Source organism: Ceratotherium simum, chromosome 39 (assembly GCF_057802395.1).
Source record: "Ceratotherium simum simum isolate JZ-2026a chromosome 39, ASM5780239v1, whole genome shotgun sequence".
In the NCBI taxonomy this organism is placed as follows: domain Eukaryota; kingdom Metazoa; phylum Chordata; class Mammalia; order Perissodactyla; family Rhinocerotidae; genus Ceratotherium; species Ceratotherium simum.
The window spans coordinates 2991365-3013784 of NC_141938.1; the positions used below are offsets into that span (position 1 = coordinate 2991365).

General features: G+C 41.8%; 1 protein-coding gene across 1 annotated transcript in view; it reads right to left on the reverse strand.

Annotated features, from left to right (window-relative positions):
- Window positions 1-9102, reverse strand: part of LOC101394612 (uncharacterized) — a 58336-nt gene extending 49234 nt beyond the window's left edge. Inside the window, exon 1 of the mRNA XM_087425400.1 lies at window positions 8967-9102. Within this exon, the coding sequence (XP_087281526.1) occupies window positions 8967-8969 (3 nt within the window). The 5' untranslated portion in view covers window positions 8970-9102. The remainder of the gene's footprint in view (window positions 1-8966) is intronic.
- Between the last annotated feature and the right edge of the window lie 13318 nt (window positions 9103-22420).

Consider the following 22420-nt stretch of genomic DNA (forward strand, 5'->3'; position numbering starts at 1 on the left):
CAAGTAATTCCAAGGGCTCCAGGAGGTTTTTGCTAGGAACTGAGGGCAAAGACCAAGCATCTTTCTTATTATATCACAGAAAGTCAAGTCCAGGGACACAGGCTCACTAAAATATTGAGACCAAAGCACTGGACTAGAGAATGCTTCCCGGAACTCTGCCCACACCTACCTCTACATCAACTGGGATCTTGTTTAATATTAGTGGACTACACTGAAAGGACTAGCTGCTTTCAGGTAACACCAGGAGGAAGGCAAGGATGTCCCCTCCCACCACTCCTAGTCAACCGTGTACTAGAATTCTTAGTTGATACAATTAGACACAAAATGGAAATAAAAACTACATAGATTGGAAAGCAGGAAATAAAACTGTCCTTATGGCACAAGATTCTCTATGGAGAAAATCTCAAAGACCAAAGGCAAGTCAATGAGAATACAGTCTTTTCAACAAATAATGCCAGAAAAACTAGTCGTCCACCTGCAGAAAAGAAGAATCTAGACAAAGACTTTAGATTTTTCCCAAAAATTAAATCAAAATGAATCACAGATCTTAATATAAAATGTAAAATGACAACACTCCTAAAAGATACAACAGGAGAAAATCTAGGTAATCTTGGGTTTGGTGATTAACTTTTAGACAAAATACCAAAAGCAAGGTCCAAGATAGAAAAAAATAAGTTTTCCTTCATTAAAATCAAAAGCTACACTTAGTGAAACATGAAGTTTAGAGAATGAAAACAGAAGCCATTAACTGGAAGAAAATATTTAAAAATCACTTATCTGATAAAGGACTGGTATGCAAAACATCAAAAGAACTCTTACAACTCAACAAAAAGATGAACATCCCAGTTAAAAATGGGCAAAAGATTTGAACACACACTTCAACAATGATATACATTATGGTAAGTAAGCACATGAAAACATGTTCCAAATCGTATGTCACTAGGAAATTGCAAATAAAAGAGGAATGAAGTATCAGCAGACACTTATTACAATGGCTGAAATTAAAAACATTGAGAACACCAAATGATGATGAACATGGAGAACAGGAACTTTCATTCATTGCCAGTGGGAATGGAGAATGGTATGCCTACTTCGAAAGAAAGGCAGTTTCTTAAAACTAAGTCTACACTTACCATACGATGTAGCAATCATGTTGTTTCAACTTACCAAAACAACTTGAAAACTGATGTTCACAAAAATCCTGCACAGGAATGTTTATAGGAGCTTTATGCATAATTGTCAAGACCTAGATATAACCAAGATAATTTCAATAGGCGAATGGATAAACAATCACTGGTATATCCATAGGATGAAGTATTCTTCAGTGATGAAGAGAAATGAGGTTACCAAGCCAAAAAGACATGGAGAAACTTTAAGATCATACCGCTAAGTGAAAGAAGCCAATATGACAAGGCTACACACCATAAGATTCCAAGCATGTGACAGTCTGGAAAAGATAAAGGTATAAGACACTGAAACATCATTCATTGCTAGGGATTAGGCGGTGGGAGGGAGGGATGAACAGGTGGAGCACAGGAGATTTTTAGGACAATGCAAGTATTCCATACGATCCAGAAATGATGGAGACATGTCATTTTCCATTAGCCAAAGCCCAGAGATTGTATAAGACAGAGTCAACACTAATGTAAACTATGAACTTTCACCCATCAAATTGGCTCATCAAATGTAACGAATATATGACAGTAATACAAGATATAAAGTTTTCTGTAAACCTAAAACTACTCTTAAAAAAAAATAAAGTCTACTAGGAAAAAAAGATAAAGAAAGACACATTAATATCAACCCCTGATGACTGACTCATGACAGACACAGGCCATCTTTCACTCACTGAATTTGAACTTATTTCAATGAGCCATAATGGTGCTCCATGAGGACTGCACCGTGAGACTTGGAAGAGAGGAGCACTTTCCATTGAATGCCTTGTTAAGAGCCCAGCACTGTATATTCTGAGAAGTGAAATGAGGGCCTTTGTTACTATCAGTAGTGTCTGGAACCCCTACGTGGATAAAGAGTGTCCTGGCAAGGCTTGGTGCATGGCCTTCATATGTGTAGAGACAAGTGTTACTTTGGTTTCTATTGTAGGTAACTGTGAAGCAAGAGATTCTCCAAGTTCTTTTACCACAAAGGGGCAACTCTCAGGGAATCACCCACAATCTGTAATGTCCACAGCTGGAGCCAATTGTTGGTGGGTGCTAAGATGACTGCTGGATGTACGGTCAGTGTAATGACCCTTGTGTCCAGTCCTTCATGAGAGATGTCCCAATTAAGACATGAAAAGCAGCAACTCTGCCTGAGCTCCATCATGTACAGATGTGGTGATGTTGTCCCCCAAGTCTATGAACTCCCATTGCTTTTCACTCAGGGAATCCTAAAGATGTCCCCAAGGAGCCTGGGGTTCTTGGACAGGGGTGACCTCCTTCAATACCATGGCACCTGGCAGCAGACTGAGGACAGTGTAGACCACCCCCTCCTGCAGGTAGGATATCCCAGAGGGCCCAGGTTTGGCTCCATCATGTCACTAGGGGGTCTTGGTAGCCATGTGGAGCCCTTGGAGTGCAGCTTCCAGGTCTCAGGTTAAAATGGCCTGCTGGATAGATGGTCCCATGCTCAGGGCCATCTGCTTTCAGGATAGCCTCACAAGCAAATGTCATTGCAGCTCAAATGGCATATAATGTGGGGCCTAGGGCAGGGTCTTGCATCAGAAGCCTATGGACAACCTAAGGCCATCATGGGTCCCCCAGGAGGCATGACAGAAAGTCACTGAGGTGTCTATAGTGAAGGAGTCTCTGAGGGCACTAACAAGAATGTGGTTGTATGACAATGTGAAGAGAGTCTCCAGACATTTGTAGTAAGGGTGCCCATTCAAGATGGCAAAATTGCAAGTAACAACACAAATGCGGTCAAGTAAAACTTGTAAACAAGGCATATATTGCCTCCCAAACATCAAGAGAACCTAGTAGATATTGTGGTTGCTGAGGGGAAAAATAGCTATTTCTTCATGGTGCCAGAGAAGGAGCAGGTCTCACATTATCAAATGATTTCCAGAAATTTAACAAAGTTGTCAGGGCCTCATATTATATATGTGGCAATGTCCCATCCACTTTTTCTGAACTACTTTTTTCAATATTTGCATGTCCTGAATGTCCTCAGAGGAGATGTCACTAATATAACTTGGTACCTGTGTTCTTGGAGAAACCAGGATGCAGTTCAGATCTTGTCTGGAATGACTGTGGGGGAGGGTAATGTTGAAGATCCCTGAGGAGAACCCAGTAAAGGTGTATCCTGTCCCTTCAGAGGGGAAGGCCAAGTGCAGCTGAGAGGCTGTTGACATAGGCACTGAATAGAACAGGCTTAGCCAAATCTGTGACAGCAGGATATTTATCAATTGCTGATTGGTTGTAGTCAGTAATTTCCATAGAGTTGGGAACTGGGTAGAGAGGTCAGTGTGGTGCAACCGTAGCCTCAAGTCGAGGTAAACCACTCTGAGGTGTCAATCATTCTTTCCAGGTTTAATAACAGGACAAATTAAGCTGTTAAAAGAAGCACTAGAAATAATTAACCCTTCACTTACTAGGTTTTCTAGACAGTTATCAATCCTTCAAGGCCCTGGGTGATTTACATTGGGCCATATTAACTGCTTGATTTGTGGGGTAAGGTCCCTGGGGTCCCAATTTGTCAGGCCAATTTGTAAGTGGCAGAGACTTCATTTAACTGTAATTCTTGATCATTGGATCAGAGCTTCCCAGCTCACTAGGTGATATTTTAGGACAACCAGTGTTATGACCATGGAGAGTTTAGGCAAGACCATATTTCTGATGGCTAAAGATGAAACACTTGTCCTATTTGTCCTCTAAATTATACTCATTAACACCCCTAGGATCATCAGGGGCATTACAGGATCTTAAAATTTAGTGAGATCCCAGGTATGTGTAATTTGACACCTAGTATTGATTAACTGCTTCAAGGTTTCTGAATTAGTGCATTACATCAGATAGCAAAATTAATTCAGAACCGGGCGTCTGCCAGTGTCTGTGTCAGCTTGCCCACACCAGGTCACTACAATGGCCGCCGCCAATATCCCAGGCCGTCAAGAGGTCTCACTTCTCACCGAGATGCACCAAGAGCCTATCAAGACCAGCCAGAATCTCCAGACAAAAACCACAGGGAACCAGATCTCAACTCAAGAGAAGTCCCAGCATCTTAACCTCATTGCTGTAGGTCACCCTTGAGTCCAGACTTCAAGCATCCCAGGTGCTTCAGCTGACATAGTATATCTAGAATCCTAGGAGATGTAACCACTAACCATCTGAAAGTGACCAAGACTCAACGGAGAAGTAATCACCAACCATCCTGAAACTGACCAAGCCTGCCCAGAAGAGCTATGCCCATGACCTTTGCCTTATTTTTAATACAACAACCTCTCCAGGAGGAGCTTAGCCCTCATTATGTGGAAACATGTTCTCCAACCCAGCCAGTGCAAGCGAATACCTGTCTCTCCCTTTTGAACTTTCATTCCCCTACCAAAATAAAAGTTCCTGCTTCCCTTTGTTCAGGGATGCCATGACTTTGGAAACGATTCCTCATGTCCACCTATTTGCTATAAATACGCTTTACTTTGGGAGACCAAAAAAAGAAAAAATTAATTCAGAACCTATGTGGTAGAGGCCCAAAAGTCAACCTTTATCTGTTTTGTTATGTAAACTCTTTCAGTATATTTTGGATTTCCAATTGGGGCAAATTGTGGACCTTTGTTTCAGTATTTTATCTATCATTTCCTTCCTCCTGATCTTCCCTGTTTTGTTTTCTTTCTCATGGGATATACTTCAGGGAGGGAGTGCCTCTCTATTCTGGTATTTATAAATTTTTTCCATCCAAGAGCCTCAAAACAGTGCCATCAGGGTTAGGAGCCTCCCCACGACATCTGGTTGCTTTATAGGGTTTAAACCCTGGGCTTAAGTCAGGTTTGAACTAATACCTTGTGCCACAGGGGTGCCATGGGTGTTGTCCCCTATAACCTGAAGATCAGGATCTTTGTCACAGTAGAGGCAGGGGCAGCAGCAGCAGAGGTACTTAAGGGTCCTGGTGAGCCCTCTGGTGTTAGGAGTGTGGACTCAGCCTGCCACCCACTGCCTGCCTTTCCCCCTCTCTTCTCTTTTGTTAAATGACTGCTCTTTCAGGAGTGACCCTCTGATGGACCCCCCTCCTGCACAGGGTATAGTCCCTGTCTACACCCCCATCCCTGGGGTATGTCAGGCCAACACAGCCTCTGTCACAACTTCACTCTAACACACAGATAAATCCCAGCAAAGACACTGACCCAGGACTCATTTAAGGAGGCCCCAATCCCACAGTCCTGCACCCAAACGCATATAAATTCTTCAAACTACCAACTCTGGTCAGCTGAGCCTAGAACTGAGGCTTGGTGGGTCAACACTGCAACACGGGGCAGCACAGCTCACAGCACAGGCTCCCCAGCAAGCAGCAGCCCGCAGTGCAGGCCGCCACCAGGCAACAGAGCAGGTGAGCAAGTCAGAGCAGGAGCAGACAGACCCACGGGTGGGGCTCATGTCTGGACATGCTGCTCAGGGCACCAACTGTTATGGTCACTGCAGAGGGGTGGGTCCCTTGTTGAGGTTGATGCCAGTGTGGCGCGCGCGCACACACACACACACACACACACACACAGGGTAGTAAAAGGCTTAGGACTCACATAATACAGGTCGGAGGGGGAGGGCAGGGCTGGCCTCTCAAGCAGCTCTGGAAGGGCTCAGAAAGCAAGGAATGGAGCCTGGCCTGGGTGTGCACTGGGCTTGGGGGTGGGGCCGGGGCAAGAGTTCTGCACACAGGCAGGGGCTTGTGTGGTGGAATCTCCTGCCTGCTCTAGAGGAGAGAACACCCAGGCTTTCTCATCAGCCTGTCCAGGTGGGGGCACAAGGGGAAGAGGGTGGGGTGAGGCCTAAGCTGTGAGCAAACATCCAAAAGTATGTAGTCCAACTGCTCATTAAAAGGTCAAACATGGGTGAAAAACTATGCATTTGCAATTGCTTGTCTTTATAAAAGAAACACTAACAGGAGGCTCAACAAAAACTCAAAACGGTGTATGTGGGGGTGACTCGAGTAACAGTGCTGGAGGGGACAAGAATATGTTGGCAGTGAGAATTAAGTTCGAGTTTTGTCTTACAGATTTATTTCAAATTAAAAGAGAAATTTATACTCTTTAATTTTAACTCTTATACATAGGAATCCATTCTAGGATTTAATTCCTTTAAACACAAACATTTACATCAGTGTAAACCAAACAATATAAAATTTTGAAATCTCTTTCTAAAAGAACATGCGGCATCCTACTTTGTCCTTCCCCTCTATCTCACACTGGGGGCATTTTCAGGAATAAGTGGCATATTATAATGCAATCAGGGTTTGAGTTTAACCCCTTAAATATATTGGATTTTCAAACACATAAGCTTTCAGAAGTTTTCCTCACATCAATCAAAATAGAAATTCAATTGCTTTAGCCTTTTTAATTTCTACGTTCTCTAGAGACGTGCACATAGAAAAACTGAAAAATGAAAAAATTGCCTTCCTTTCCTCACATCCTCTCTCTCAATCAACGTTCAGTTTCAGGGCCCAAATGCTAAGGGAAACTACTCCCAGTTGGCTGTGTATTCAATTGATAAAGGCATCCAAAGGAAAGAAACACAAATATTGGAATCAGCACAGATAAGCAGCCTGCTTCCTACAGGACAGAAGGAAAGCCACATTCAGAAGGTTCCATTTTCCTGACCCTCCTGGTTGAGACAGAACCCCTGGAGCAGGTCAGTCCCTGGTGAAGGGGGGTGGGGCACCTGAGCAGCCACAGGAGTGAACTCTGGGAGCTCCACAAGCCCTCCTCTCCCCAGGGAATAATGCACATGCTCCCTCTCTCAGGCTTCCCTTCTCACAATGAGGAAAACTCAGCTGGATTCAGTTTAAGGTTCTGACCCAAATCAACTCCCAAATTAATGGACCCTAATCCAGGACACAGAACTCCTGATTTCACAGACTTTCTCAATGTAAACAAATTACACTCTGGGTGCACCTACACTGTGCATGCAAAACTCCCACTTATGTCTAGAAACAGGCCCAAGGAAACCACAGTTACAACCTCAGAAAGGGCATCACCTCCCCACCCCCATGTGCACGTGCACCCCCAGCTTTCCAGGGCTCTGCAGCTCCTCTCAGTATAGAGGCTCCTTCCATGGGGGCGGGTGGGGCGTGCGCAGGCAGGACACCCGCAGGGGGAGGATCCCCAGGAAGAACAACTGGGCCTTCAAGTCCTTCCCTCTGCAGGCCCAAGGGGGCCTTAGCTTAAAAATACTGACTACAGGTCTCTATACCCACTGGAGTCTTTTTGGACCTCCTTTGATATTTTAAATGACACAAACTCAGTGTTTGAACAATCCGGCTAAAACACTCAAACCAGTTTTTATGTGGAAATGAGGGAAAAAACTGTATGGCAATTTGTCGGCTCAGCAAGAAAACCCACAAGAATATATTGCATTCTGGAAAAAAAAAGTGTCAATACAGGATTATTTCCATGATGAGAAATTTTTTTGTAAACTGTTAATCCTACTAGAACACATCAGGTCTGCAAGTCTAAGCCATGGAAATCCATTTGAATTCACCCAAAATAAAAGAACAGACCTCAGAATATTACTACACACAATTGGAGGAAAAAAAGGGAAAGAATTTAGTACATGCAATGTAAAATAGAACTTTTTATTTCTTCTGAAATTCATCTCTTTCTTGTCTCTTTGGAAATATTTTATATTGTGTTTCAAGTCGTGTTGGTTAAATAAATTTTTATTCATTGAAAACTGAGAGTAAAATACACTGAATGAATCTTTTAAAGGTGACTAACTCAGGTAGGAGCAGTGCTGACAGGACAGATCACCCAAAAAGCTTCTCAAGAGGACCCTCCACCCAAAGGACTCCCCACAGGATGTCTGTGCCCAGAAGGATCCTGGGGGGAGACGCACAGGATCTCATGCAGTGTAGTTCCAGGTGGTTACAGGCTGCTTTTCACTCATGTAAAATAGCCACAGACACAACATAAATCTTTTAAAAACAGCCATCCATTGACTGTGAGAAAATGATAAACACTTAAAATATTGGATCTGTTTCAAACCCACCAAGGAGGACAAACAGTTGATAATAATGCTGTGAATCAGACACAGGAAGTTGATGTTTGGGAATGCAGGGAGAGACTGGAAATTTATGCATTTGTTGCCAGCCCTAAAAGACCTAGACTGAGGGAACAGGGTCGTGGATTTGAGACTCTGCTCCCCAAACGTATGGTAAATTCAGAAGAAAACGGATGCCCACTGGAGAGAAAGGAGGCACTGGGGACCCCACAGACCACAGCTCCTCCCACGCAGGAGCCCCGGAGACCGAGTCATGACTGTCTCTGATGACCCTCCCCGTGGTCACCGCACCATCTGGGGACACGCGGGGCTGCGGGCGCAGAGCTGCCCAGAGAGGCTCCGGGGCCGCAGTCGCCGCGCGCAGTGACCACAGGACGCCCGGGGTCCCGGCTGCCGGCCCGGCCCCCACGCTGCGGCCGGAGGGGACTGAGGTCCGAGCGGCGCCCCCGCGGACTCGGGTCCGCAGACTCGGAGGCGACCGCGGGGAGGCCGGTCCCGCCACGGCCGGTTCCGACCAGACCCTCCTCCCCGTCTCCTCACCCGGGGCCGCACACTCACCATTTCTAGTCTCCCGGGTCCCCCTGAGTCCTTCCTATGACTCCCACGGCCGGTGCAGATCACAGCGTGACAGAGGCTGTGACAGAGCCACCAGGGACTCAACGGCAGGCGGCAAATGACCCCGAGCACCGCAGGAGTGAGAAGGGAAGTCCACGTTGGGTCAGACACTCCTCCCCCAAATCCTGACTCCCGCCAAACTCTCACCATTTCTAGGTTTCCTGATGTCCTTCCTATGACTCCTGTGGTCAGTACAAGTCACAACTCGACAGAATAGGCGGCAGAGCCACGTAGCACTTTTGATGGCAGGGGAGACGCGATCCCCAGCGTGGCTGGAGCCAGCAGCAACTTCCGGGGTGATTGGTGAGCTTCGTCCCACCCACCTGCCCCGGCACCGCCTCTGATTGGACAGTTCAAAAGACTCGCCCCCTTGTGTCTGAGTGACAGCCCCCAGAGGTTAGGTGTCTGAGCAGAAAATCAGGCGGAACTCGTCCTCTGCAGGGATATTTGCATTGAAAGGTTGTGTTGTCAGGTGACTCCTGGAACTTGTTCCTTCTTTACAAATACACACAGTTAAAAGTCACCTCACCATATGCAGTAATTAGTCTCTCTTCATTTATATCTTTGTTGACAACCGAAGTCTGACATAGTCTTGCCAGATAGGTACACAGGCACAGATACTGTGACCAGGGAACTAGGCAAAGAAAGACGTACAGAGGATCTGAGAAAAACTAACATTATCTGTTGAGTGTTTTGCAGACAGCAAGTTTCAGGAAGAGCCTAACCACAGAAGGTTCCCAGAAGCAAGCTAGCTGAAGCCAGTTCTAGCCGCCTCAAACTGCTCTTAAGTGAACTGAAGTGAACTATCCCCATTAAAATCTCAATAACATTTTAAATTCTCCTCCTCTGGGAGGGACCAAGCAGCCATTTCTAGATCATGCGATGTAGGTAGTACCATGTGTACATCTACCCATGAACCTTAAAGGAACATGACTGTTAGGCAATAAATACTGATCTGCCTTTTGCTTAACTGAATATTCATGAATTATATTATGATTTAACAATAAAAGGACCCCCAAAACCCTTGTTTGGAGAGACACTGCTTTGAGGGAGATCCCTGGTGTTCTTCACTGCTTGTGCAAGTAATAAACCTTTCTTCACCTACTTCTGCCTTGGTTGTGTTTTTCAGCTCTACACTCAAAATGAGGCCAACTCATTCAGTTCAGTTACAACACTAGGGATGCATTAGGTGGGCATCCTTCCAACACTTCAGTCAGATTCACAGTAAGAGTATTGGGAGCAAAAACAAATCATCATTTCAGAGGAAAAGTGGCTTTTGGGAATTCAGAATGGTTGACTTTAGAAAATGTTTCTGACATGAAAATAGTTGTAACCCATGGAAAATATAAGCAGGCACTCTTTCTCCTTGGTGGGTAAATCACGCTCTGTGGTGATGATCTGCCCCTTACTTGTGGTTACACTATTTAATCCACCTATTATGAGACTTAGAAAACTAGGATTCATCTAAATAATCATCTCCCTGACTGGTGAGTCTATGATACTAGAGAGTGACGTTCATTCTGACAGTGTTGGAATCACTCCATGACAGGCATCCTCTGCACATAGTATGCACAGATACCATTTCTGACCATTTCCTCTCCCAATTCCCTGAGGAATTGCTCACCTTTGATATCGTCTGAGTCATACAGCTCTACCCAATCCACCCAAATTTCAGCAATGACTCCCCCATGCCCAGGGACAGAAGCATCCCTGGAGGCCATCTGACAGATGGAAACTGAGGGGCAGGGCCAAAGAACCACAGTGATCTCAATGAAAACAGAAAAGAAGGGCCTAGTTTGCAACCACTGCTCATCATCCAAGGGGGACACTGCTGGGCAGTAGCATCATCAATCAGTCACCCATCTAATGTAGGAAGAAAAGTTCTGTGGATATTCAACATCAAGTACTGAGAGGTGGAGAAGATATTTCTGTTCTATTATCATCTTCCCTTTAAGAACTATCTGAAAAACAATAGTCTAGAAGCAAGTTTCCTGGAAATCACTCTGATTTCCTATGTCAGGAATGCCTCTTTTTTTTATTTTATCTCCTAACTCCTCATCTCCACCTCAAATAAAGGACACACCATCCTAAAAATGTGCATTCACCTGGGAAGATGCACATATCTGGCCCCATTCTCACACACTGTCAGAAACATGGTACATAGGAAACTACATTTCATCACTGCTATTCCCCACTCTCCCTTCATTTGCACTTGTGAAAGTTTTACATTTCCAGTGGTGGCCCCATCTGGAGAGAAACGGGGGATGTGCTTCCTGCACTGATGAATTGATAAATTGTTCTGCTTCTCACAGGTAACATTAGGGACAGCCTGGCTCTGCCTTGGGGTCACATCGTGGTGCTCTCAAAGGTCCTTTCATCACTGTGGTCAGCACAACAAACGTGATATCTTAAGGTTGTCTTTGGTAAGAGCATGTGGTTCCTGTTTATCCCTATCATGGCAAACATGAGGGCCAGAATATACTTAGAGTGTTGGCACATCCGCCTGCACTGAGGGAAGCCCATGAGAACTCAAGAATATCCTACAAGATGGTCTTCTAAGCCAAACAAGGATCTCCAAAGAAGCACGGGGAGTTTTTTGTATGTATGAAGAGAGATATTTTTCCAACAACTTTGAAAAATGGCCCTCATGGAATGAGTTATCCAACGTTCAAGAAGCTGTGCTGTTGGAGGAGGTCACTGAGAGGATGTGACCACTGGCTGGCCCTCTAACCGATCTCTAGCAATTGGAAGTTCCTTACGCACTCTCCCGTCCTTGGAATATACATTCCACCCACTGTTCCCAAACTAAGAGCCATTTCAAGGATGCAGCCTGGAGAGAATAATGTGCTGTTGAGACCACCTGGACTGTAGACATTACTGCACCCCGTTAAAGCCTCTATATAAACTTTTCAGAATCTGGTGGGTGGATGCGGAGAGCTCCTCATCTTGCACCACTTAAGACAAGCCTCATATATAAATTCCCTTGCTTATTAAAACTGCCACCTACCAATCTAGAGTGATCTGCCTCTTTCTTTGGTCTCTCCTTGCCCTCCATGTACAGAAGCCAGTTTCAGATATCTCCTGGAAAACTCTCAACGTTCCTAACCAACATGCTCTTAGCTCTGAATGAAAATATGAGAGCAATTGATCCTTCTCGTGTTTGGAAGCATGAAGTAACTTTACACTGCAGAACATCAAGGTATATGTTTGCACTTTTAAAACCATTTTTTCTTCATGGTCTGACTGTACTATGACATGGTGTTTGAGGTAGTAGAGGGATGAAGAATCAACCAAATTGTTCTACCAAGTGGGGAAGGCATGAATTACCCAAAAACTAATTATCACAGCATTTATTTTTTTTTTTTTTTAAAGATTTTATTTATTTATTTTTCCCCCAAAGCCCCAGTACATAGCTGTCTGTCATAGCTGCACATCCTTCTAGTTGCTGCATGTGGGATGCGGCCTCAGCATGGCTGGAGGAGCGGTGCCTCGGTGCGCACCCAGGATCCGAACCCGGGCCGCCGGCAGCGAAGCGCACGCACTTAACCGCCAAGCCACGGGGCCGGCCCAATCACAGCATTTATTTAGTGAAGATTTCAAAGTATGGGAAAGTAAGCACCCACAGAAGAAATCAAAACAGTGACCACAGAACTTTATTAAAAGCATTAGTTCTCAGTAGTCCTACAGGCCAGTTGCAACCTTACCTGTCAAGGAATGATTGACTCATCTGCAGTGTAAAATGTCGTAGATTCCACTGAGAGAAGTTCTGCTTTCTAAGTCCTTATAAAGATGACGATGACAATGACAGTGAGAATAGTAACAGGAATGCTGACACTAATAATAAAGGCATTTTAGGGAGGCTTACTAAGTGTAAGGCACTGCACTCAGCACCACAGGTGGATTGGCTCATGACTTTTCATCTTGACAGACTTCTAACAGGGAAGCACTAGTATGATCCTCTTTGATAAGAGAGGAATCTGAGACTTAGGGGAGCTAAGTGACTTGTCTGACTTTACACAGGCAGTCAGGAGGGTGCTCACATTCATCACCAGGCTGCCTGACACAAACCAAGCTTTGCCACTGAGCACACTTCACCTCTTATTATGAAATTAGGAATAATGATTCATTAACTAGGATGGACCCTCTGTGAAAATCAGAAACAACTTTGTTCTTCCCCAGTAACCTTATTCAAGTCCCCACTATGGAATAGATGCCCTTGCCCTTGGTTGAAATCTGAAGAGAGTGTCACAGTAATTTTAGTCACCTTTTGGTGCTAAAATCCCGTGGTCACTCTCAGGCACAGTGACTGCCAGGCCAGCCTAGTTCTCAGAGAAGACGTTTGGCAGCAGAGCATGAAGAGGAAGTGGTGAGTGAGAGGCAGCCCATTGAAAGGAGGAGCCAATCCAAACAGCCAAAGAGGTTTCTTCTCCAAGTGTTTATCATTGCTTTCATCTATAACTTCATGTCAGAAAACACAGTGATCAATCCAATGAATAAGATGGAAGAAGCAAAATGTTGTTATTAGAGATGATAGCATTGTTTATCTGAAAAGCTAAAGATAAAAAACTGGAAACTTACTACAACTGAGAAAGGAGTCAATTTGCTGAACATTGCATAAATACATACATTACACATAACAACACATATTATTGAATTAAAATCACATGTCCTACAAAATATATATGAAATCTGGAGGATTAGGGCTAATGCCAAGTTGAGATCTACGTGCAGACAAGTGAGTGCTTCCTGATGAGGTGACAGAGGCATCACCTCCATGGAAATATAATCAAGTTTGGTGCATGGAAGACTCCTGAAGTCAAAGGTGCAGACCTCTCTACACACTGTCACATTTTTAAAAACATCTCCACTCAAATTTGCATCAGGATCTTTGTTTCTGCTTCACAAATAGAGTAATTCTAAAGTATATCTCTGAAAATAAGTCCAAAGGGTACTGAGGAAATTATTGCAAATAGAGAATGATGAAGAACAAGCTTCACCAGATGCACCAATTACAAAATTAATGAGGAGTGATAATTTAATGGTCTGTTGCCACCATAGGAACTGACCAGTTGTCTGTCACAGGGGTAATTTTGCCTTTCAGGGAACTTCTGACAGCGTCTGGGGGCATTTCTGGCTGTCACGATTGTGGGAGGTGGGGAGCACCGCTCCAGACATCTAGGTATCCTCTGATGCACAAAATAGTCCCCTTGACAAAGAGTATTATCTTGTCAAAAATGTTGGTAGTGAAGGGGCTGCCTGGTGGTGCAATGGTTAAGGTCACGCACTCTGCTTCAGTGGCCTGGGGTTCGCATTTTCAGATCCCAGGTGCAGACCTACACACTGCTTATCAAACCATGCTGTGGCAGGCATCCCACATATAAAGCAGAGGAAGATGGGCAAGGATGTTAGTCCAGGGCCAATCTTCCTCAGCAAAAAAAAAAAAAAAAAGAACGTTGGTAGTGTCAATTTTGAGAAACTGGACTAGTCAAATGAACCCTTGATGGTCTATAAACAGACACAAGGATGTAACAAAATAGACAAATTGTGGCAATCTATAACTCTCCTGTCTATTACATCTATATAAATTATATATGGAGTAAATAGTTAAACATTAAAAAAGATAAAATGAAAATACTGAAAGTAAACATCAGATAGCATTTCTGTATACTTAGGCAGTGGAAGTTATGACATCCTAAGAAAAATATAAATAAAACTTAAATAGATTTGACAAAGTAAAAAATGTCAATACATCATTGATAATAAAAGATATAGGAACACCACCTGGGAAAATGTTTTCAATAATAATACAGAGAAAAAGATAATATGAGTAACAGTTTAAATAGCTCTTAGTAATCAAAAACAAAATATGAATATTCCAATAAAGATGTTCAACGGCCATGTAGAAACCTTACAAAATTATAAATTATAAATGCCTAATAAAATTATGAAAATAGATAAGCTCATTAGGCCCAACATGTAATGAAAATAGATGTACTTACTAATGTGCAAAATACAGATGTGGCTTTCCTGACACTTTTATTGAGGCATATTCTGGTGGCAAAGGCCAAGTGGGTGCTTCTTGATCTGTTCCCCAAAAAAGATAGTGACCCAAAAGTAACACCTTATCCATGGAGGAACTGCAGAGATAAGTTCTATCATCAAACATCTGATATATATGGGGGCATTTTTTTTATCACCTTCTTCTTTAATTTGTTTGTTAGAAAACTGTGGAGAATGAGTTTAGAATATCATGAACTTAAAGAGGTTAGGATGTCAAGTCTAGCTGTTTTCAAATGTGGAATCATTACTGGGGCTTATGATCAAGGCTTGTGGCATCTGGTGTGCAACTTCTTACACATTCTTACACAACAGAATAATACATATTCTTCTCAATCACACATGGACCTTTCTCTAGGGTAGATCAAATCCTTACCATAAAAAACACATCATAAATTTAAAGTGCTAGGAAATTAAAATTTAAAATACAAAGTAACATCTCTGACTATAATGGAATGAAATTAGAAATCAATATCTTGGGAAAATTGAGAGAAACCGGCAAATATGAAGAAATTTAACAAGACACTCCTAAATAACCTATGAGCCAAATAAATCAATAGGGAAATCAGAAAACATTTGTAATGAATGAAAACGAGAAACCAAAGTTTATAGGCTACATTGAAAACACTATATAGATAAAAATTATATCCATAAATGCATAAACTAACAGGGAAGAAAGATCTCAAATCAGTAACTTATCCTTTTACCTAACACATTCAAAAGGATGAGAAACCAAACCAAAAGTAAGGTCAAAAGGAAATAATAAAAATTAGAGCAGAAATTTAAAAAACACAGAATTGAAAATCCATAAAGAGGGGCTGGCCCCGTGGCTTAGCGGTTAAGTGCGCAAACTCCGCTGCTGGCGGCTGGGTTCAGATCCCGGGCGCCACTGACGCACCGCTTCTCCCGCCATGCTGAGGCCACATCCCACATACAGCAACTAGAAGGATGTGCAACTATGACATACAACTATCTACTAGGGCTTTGGGGGAAAAATAAATAAATAAATAAAAGTAAAAAAAAAAAAGAAAATCCATAAAGAAAATCAATGACACCCTAAGTGGGTTCTATGAAAACATCAACAAGATTGACAATAGAGAAGTAATAGACAATTTAGCTAGATTGATCCAAAGAAAGAGATAGCCAACTCAAATTCCTAGAATCAGAATGAGAGAGGGGATATTACTACTGAGATTATAGAAATAAAAAGGATCAAAAGAAATTCAATGAACAATTGAATGCAACAAATTAGATAACTTGATGAAATGGACAAATTACTAGAAATACACAAACTACCGAAAGTGACTCAAGAAGAAACAGAAAATCTGATTAGGATTATAACAAGTGAAGTGGTTGAATTAGTAAACAAAAATCTACCCATAAAGCAAAGCCCAGGCCCAGAGGGTTTCATAGCAGAATTCTCCAAAACATCCAATGAGGTTTGATAGTAATTCTTTCCAAAATCTCCCCCAAAAACAGAATCAACACAACACTTCAAACGCATTTGTGAAGGCAGTGTTATCCTGATACCAAAATCAGAGAAAAGCATCACCAAAAAACCTGCAGACCTTTGTGAATATGGGTCCAAGAAAACCTCCACTAAGACTAGTACCTAATCCAGGAACATCAAAGAAGACTTACACACCATGACCAGGAGGGAGTTATTCCAGGGATGCAGGGTTGGCTTAACCTCTCAAAATCCATTAATGTGATACATCATGTTAATAGAGTCAAGAGCAAATATGACCTGATCATCTCAACAGACTCAGAGGAAGTACTTGACAGAATCCAACATCCTTTCATGATAGAAACACTCAGCAAACCAGGATCTGAAGGAAATTTTCTGAAGCTGATAATGAGCAAGTATGGGACACCCACAGCTAATATTATATTTAATGGTGAAGGCTGGATATTTTCTCCCAGAAATGAGGAAGAAAACAAGAATGTCTGCTCTTGCCACTTCTATTTGACAATGTATTGGAGATTGTAGCCAGAGCAGTTTTGCAAGAAAAGGAAATAAAAAACATCCAGACTGGGTAGGAAGATGTAAAACTATCTTCACTTGCATATGACTTCCCTTGTAAATAGAAAACTCTAAGGAATCCACTAAAACAATCTATTAGAACTGATAATCAAATACAGCAAATTTGTATGATACAAGTATATAAAAATAAATTATATTTTATATACTGCAATGAACAATCCAATAATGAAATTAACAAAAGAAATCTAGTTATAGTAGCATCAAAAAGAATAAAATAGGAATAAATTAAATAAAAGAAGTAGAAAATACTCTGCAAACTACCAAACATCATTAAAAAATTAATAAAGATGTACAATTGTGAAATAACAAATCTTGGTGGGGATGTGAAGAAAAGGGAACCCTTGTGTAATGTCAGTGGGAATATACATTGGTGCAGCCACCGTGGAAAACAGTATGGAGGCTCATCAAAAAACTAAAATAGACCTACCATATGTTTCACCAATTCTACTTCCAGGTATTTATCCAAAGAAAACAAAAATGCTAACTCAAAAAGATATATGCACCCCCATGTTAATGGCACCATTTTTTTAAAAATTAATTAATTAATTTTTTTTGTGTGTGAAGAAGATCAGCCCTGAGCTAACATCTGTTGCCAATCCTCCTCTTTTTGCTGAGGAAGATTGGCCTTGGGCTGACACCTGTGCCCATCTTCCTCTCCTTTATATGGGATGCAGCCACAGCATGGCTTGACAAGCTGTGCATTGGTGCTTGCCTGGGATCCGAACCTGCAAACCTCGGGCAGCCAAAGCGGAGTGCCTGAACTTAACTGCTACGGCACCGGGCCGGCCCCACAGCACCATTATTTACAAGAGCTAAGATATGGAAACAGCCTAAGTGTCTATCAATAAAGAAATGGATAAAGAAATTGTCATATATATGTGCAACGGAAATTATTCAGCCATAAAAAAGAATGAAATCTTGTCATTTGTGACAACATGGATGAGTCTCAATGGCATTACATTACACTAAGTGAAATATGTCACACAGAGAAAGACAAATATTGTATGATCTCTCTTATATGTAATGACTCTAAAAAAAACAGACAAACAAAAACACCAAGCTCATGGATACAGATAACAGAGTGGTGGTTGCCAGAGGCAGAGGGTGGGAGGGTGGCAGAAATGGGTGAAGGGGGTCAAAAGGTAAAATGAAAAAAAAAGGGAGTTGTACCAAAAAAAAAGCATGTTTATGATAATCACATAGTGACAGAAAAATGATTATATACTTTTATACATTTTAAGTTTACAAACTACACACCACTGCTCTTGGATGGTCATCATTGAGTGCATGTACATGCAGAGGAATGTCAGTTACAGAGCTGCAGGCATTCTGAGGGGATGTGGAGAAAAACTCTCTTCTTGCCACATTTTCCCTGAAACTAACTTCTAGTAATTATATCCACTAAACTGTTTTTGTTGTCAAAAATTTGATTTGCATTTTTGGAAATTAAAAGTAATGGGGTGAGGTTGAAAGAGCATTTGGATATTTAGACATTGGAAATCTTTAATAAAATGAACAAAAACTTGGAGTGATGCCATCTTTTTTTTGTTATTACTTCCTAACCAACAGAGGCAAGGAAAAAAAAAGAGTGAACTCTAAAAATAAATAAATACCCTGTTTGAGGAAAGCATCCTAGGAGCTTGTTGGAAATAAAGATTTTTGAGAGGTGCTAACATTCTGCCTCCACTGTTGCCAATCTTACTACAGATCTCAGACTTGAGCTGCAACATCAACTGGATTTCCAGCCTCCAGCCAGCCCTGTTCTCTTCAGACCGGCCAGCCCCCACCATCTGAATTGACATGAGCCAATTTCTTAGTCTATCCTGTTGCTACTGTCTCTCCTAACAGGGATTTTGTTTCAGGGGAGATTGCCAGCAACCAAGGACCTCCATTCAGTCCTGAACAGATTTTTCCTCCAATTACAACCCAAAGTTTACATAACATCTTCCTGTCCCCTATATCATTTACTTGTGTCACTAAAATTGTAAAAGTGTATAGACAAAGTTTTACCACCCCTAGATTTTCTTTTTTTTTTTTTTTTTTTTAAAGATTTTATTTATTCAGTTTTTTCCCCCCAAAGCCCCAGTAGATAGTTGTATGTCATAGGTTCACATCCTTCTAGTTGCTGTACTTGGGACTCGGCCTCGCGTTGGACGGAGAAGTGGTGCCTCGGGGCGCTCCCGGGATCCGAACCCGGGCCGCCAGCATCAGAGCGCGCGCACCCAACCGCCAAGCCACGGAGCCGGCCCACCACCCCTAGATTTTCTAATTGTTTAATAAATTCTGTCTACTAGCACATTCCTAAAGCCATCCATCCAGTTATCTTTACATTTCAAAAACCTGGTCATAAGACCAGCATATAGTTAAACCTATTGGTGACATTTAAAGCACAATGAAACGTGAAAGCTGCCTATACAATAAATAGATAAATAAAAGCGAAAATAGCCCGTGTTCATGGATCCTTAGATTTAACACTGTTGAGATGACAATACTTCCTAGAATGATCTGGATTTTCAGCAAAATCTCTATCAGAATCTCAGCTGACTTCTTTATAGAAATTGGCAAGCTTTTGATAAATTACATGGAATTGCAGCTGAACCAGAATCACTAAACCAATCTTGAAAAAGTAAGACAAAGAAATAAGACTAACATTTCCTGATTTAAAATCTGACTACTCAGCATGGTAATCCAGGTAACGTGGTAATGACACAAGGACAGACACACAGATCAATGGATTTGATTGAGATTCCAGATATAAACCCATTAATCTATGGTCAACTGATTTTCAAAAAAGGTGCCAAGAATGAGGAAAGACTATTCTTTCCAAACATTGGTGCTGGGACAACTGGATAGCAACACACAGAAGAATGAAGTTGGACCCTTACATTACACCACACACAATAATTTACCAAAATGGATCAGAGACCTAAACCTGAGGTAAACCAATAATACTCTTAGAAAAAACACAGGGAAAAATATGACCTTGGATTTGGCAAAGAATTATGAGACGTGACACCAAAAGCAAAAACACTAAAAAAAATAGATAATTTGAACTTCATCAAAGTAATCACATTGTGCTTTAAAGGACACAATCAAGAAAGTGAAAACACCCATGGGAGCCCCTGTGCTCTTCTGGTGGGAATGTAAAATCATGATGCCATTGTGGAAAACACTATGGCATTTTTCAAAAATTACAGAGACTGTTACCACATGATCCAGCAATTCCACTTCTGAATATATACCCTAAGGAATTCAAACAGATATTTGTAGACCTGTGTTCATAGGAGCATTATTCACAGTAGCAAAAAAGTGGAAGCAACCCAAGTGTCCATCAACGGATGACTGGATCAACAAAATGTGGTATACACATAGAACAGAATATTATTCAGCTTTAAAAATAAATGAAATTCTGACACATGCTATAACATGGGTGGACCTTGAGGACATTATGCTCAGTGAAACAAGCCAGTCAAAAAAAGGACAAAAACTGTATGATTCCACTGATATGAGGTACCTAGAGTAGTCAAATTCACAGAGACAGCAGAATAGGGGTTGTCAGGGTCTAGGGGGCAAGGGCAATGGGGTGTTGTTTGATATAGAGAGAGTTGCAGTTTTGTATGATGAAAAGAGTTCTGGAGATTGGTTTCACAATGTCAACGTACTTCACGCTACTGAACCATACACTTAAATATGGATAAGATATAATTTGTATGGAATAACTATAGAAGATGATCCAAAGGTACACACTTTGTGTTTTAAAATAAACAAGGCATGGGGACGTAATGTACAGCATGGTGACTATAGTTAATAATGCTAATTGTATATTTAAAATTTTCTAAGAAAGTAGAACTTAAAAGTTCTCAACACAAGAAAAAAAATTTATAACTCTGTGTAGACTTAATAAGTCTAGTTGAGGGTGTTAACTAAACTTATTGTGGTACGCCTGAAACAAATATAATGTTGCTTATCAATTATATCTTAATTTAAAAAAAATGAAGCATCGACACATGCGACAACATACAATTCCCTGAAAAAACTATACCATGAATGAACTCAAACACAAAGACCACATATTATATAATTTCATTCATATGAAATTCAACAAATAAGGAAATTTATAGAGGCAGAAAGTAGATTAGTGGTTGTCTAGGGCTGGTGTTTGGAGAGGCTAAGTGACTCGGGCAGTGACGCGTTAACAGTCTAGGCATTTCTTTTTAGGTGATGGAAATGTTCTGAAATTGACTGTGGTGATGATCGCAGGTATCTGTGAATACACTGAAGACCAGTGAGTTGTAGAAATTAAAGGGCTCCATTGTATAGTATGTGTCTTGTATCTTAGAAAAAACTGTTCACCAGCCGGCCCCGTGGCTTAGCTGTTAAGTGGGCACGCTTCACTTCTGGCGGCCGGGTTGGGATCCCGGGTGTGCACCGACCCACCGCTTCTCCGGCCATGCTGAGGCGGTGTCCCACATACAGCAACTAGAAGGATGTGCAACTATGACATACAACTATCTACTGGGGCTTTGGGGGAAAAATAAAAATAAATAAATAAAATATATTAGAAGGATGTGCAGCTATGACATACAACTATCTACTGGGGATTTGGGGGAAAAATAAATAAATTAATTAAAAAAAAAGAAAAAACCGTTCAAATAAGTGGATAAATGTATTAAGAGTTTTGCAATGCAGATGAGTTTTGCGATCCAATCTCTTAAGCATGTGAACACTTTCCAGGTACGTCCCACATTTACATAAACTTTTCTTTGTTTTTTGTTGTATCAGTCCAAATAGGAATTGAATTACCTTAGGGATGTTATAGCTTTTACATTTCAAAGTTCCCTCAGGATACATCAAACAATGATCCAAAATAAACTTCCCCAGCCAGCCCTATTGGCATAGTGGTTAGTTCAGCGCTCTCACCACTTCAGCTGCTGGGGTTCAGTTCCCCGCAGCGGAACCACATCACTCGTCTGTCAGTTGCCATGCTGTGGTGGCAGCTCACAAAGAAGAACTAGAAGGACTTACAAGTAGAATATACAACTGTGCACTGGGGCTTTGGGGAGGGGAAAAAAAAGAGGAAGATTGGCAACAGATGTTAGCTCAGGGCAACTCTTTCTCAGTAAAAAAAAAAGAGGAAGATTGGCAACAGATGTTAGCTCAGGGCGAATCTTTCTCAGTAAAAAACAAAAAGGAAGATTGGCAACAGATGTTAGCTCAGGGCAAATCTTTCCCAGTAAAAATAAAATAAAATGAAATAAAATAAATTTCCTTCTAGGGTATAAACGTACACCTCAGAATTGAATGAGCACATCTCATACCTTGAGGTTAGACTGGGACAAGCCATTGCGCCCAGCTAGCGCTGCGAGTTCCAACTTCCCACCAGAGCTAAGTGCTTGGGAGGCCCTAGGAGTTTTTAAAATCTGTTATGAGTGGGGGTGGGGAAGCGCTGGGTGGAAGACTCAACGCTGTCCACAGTCAGAGAACGAAGTGGAGCCAGACT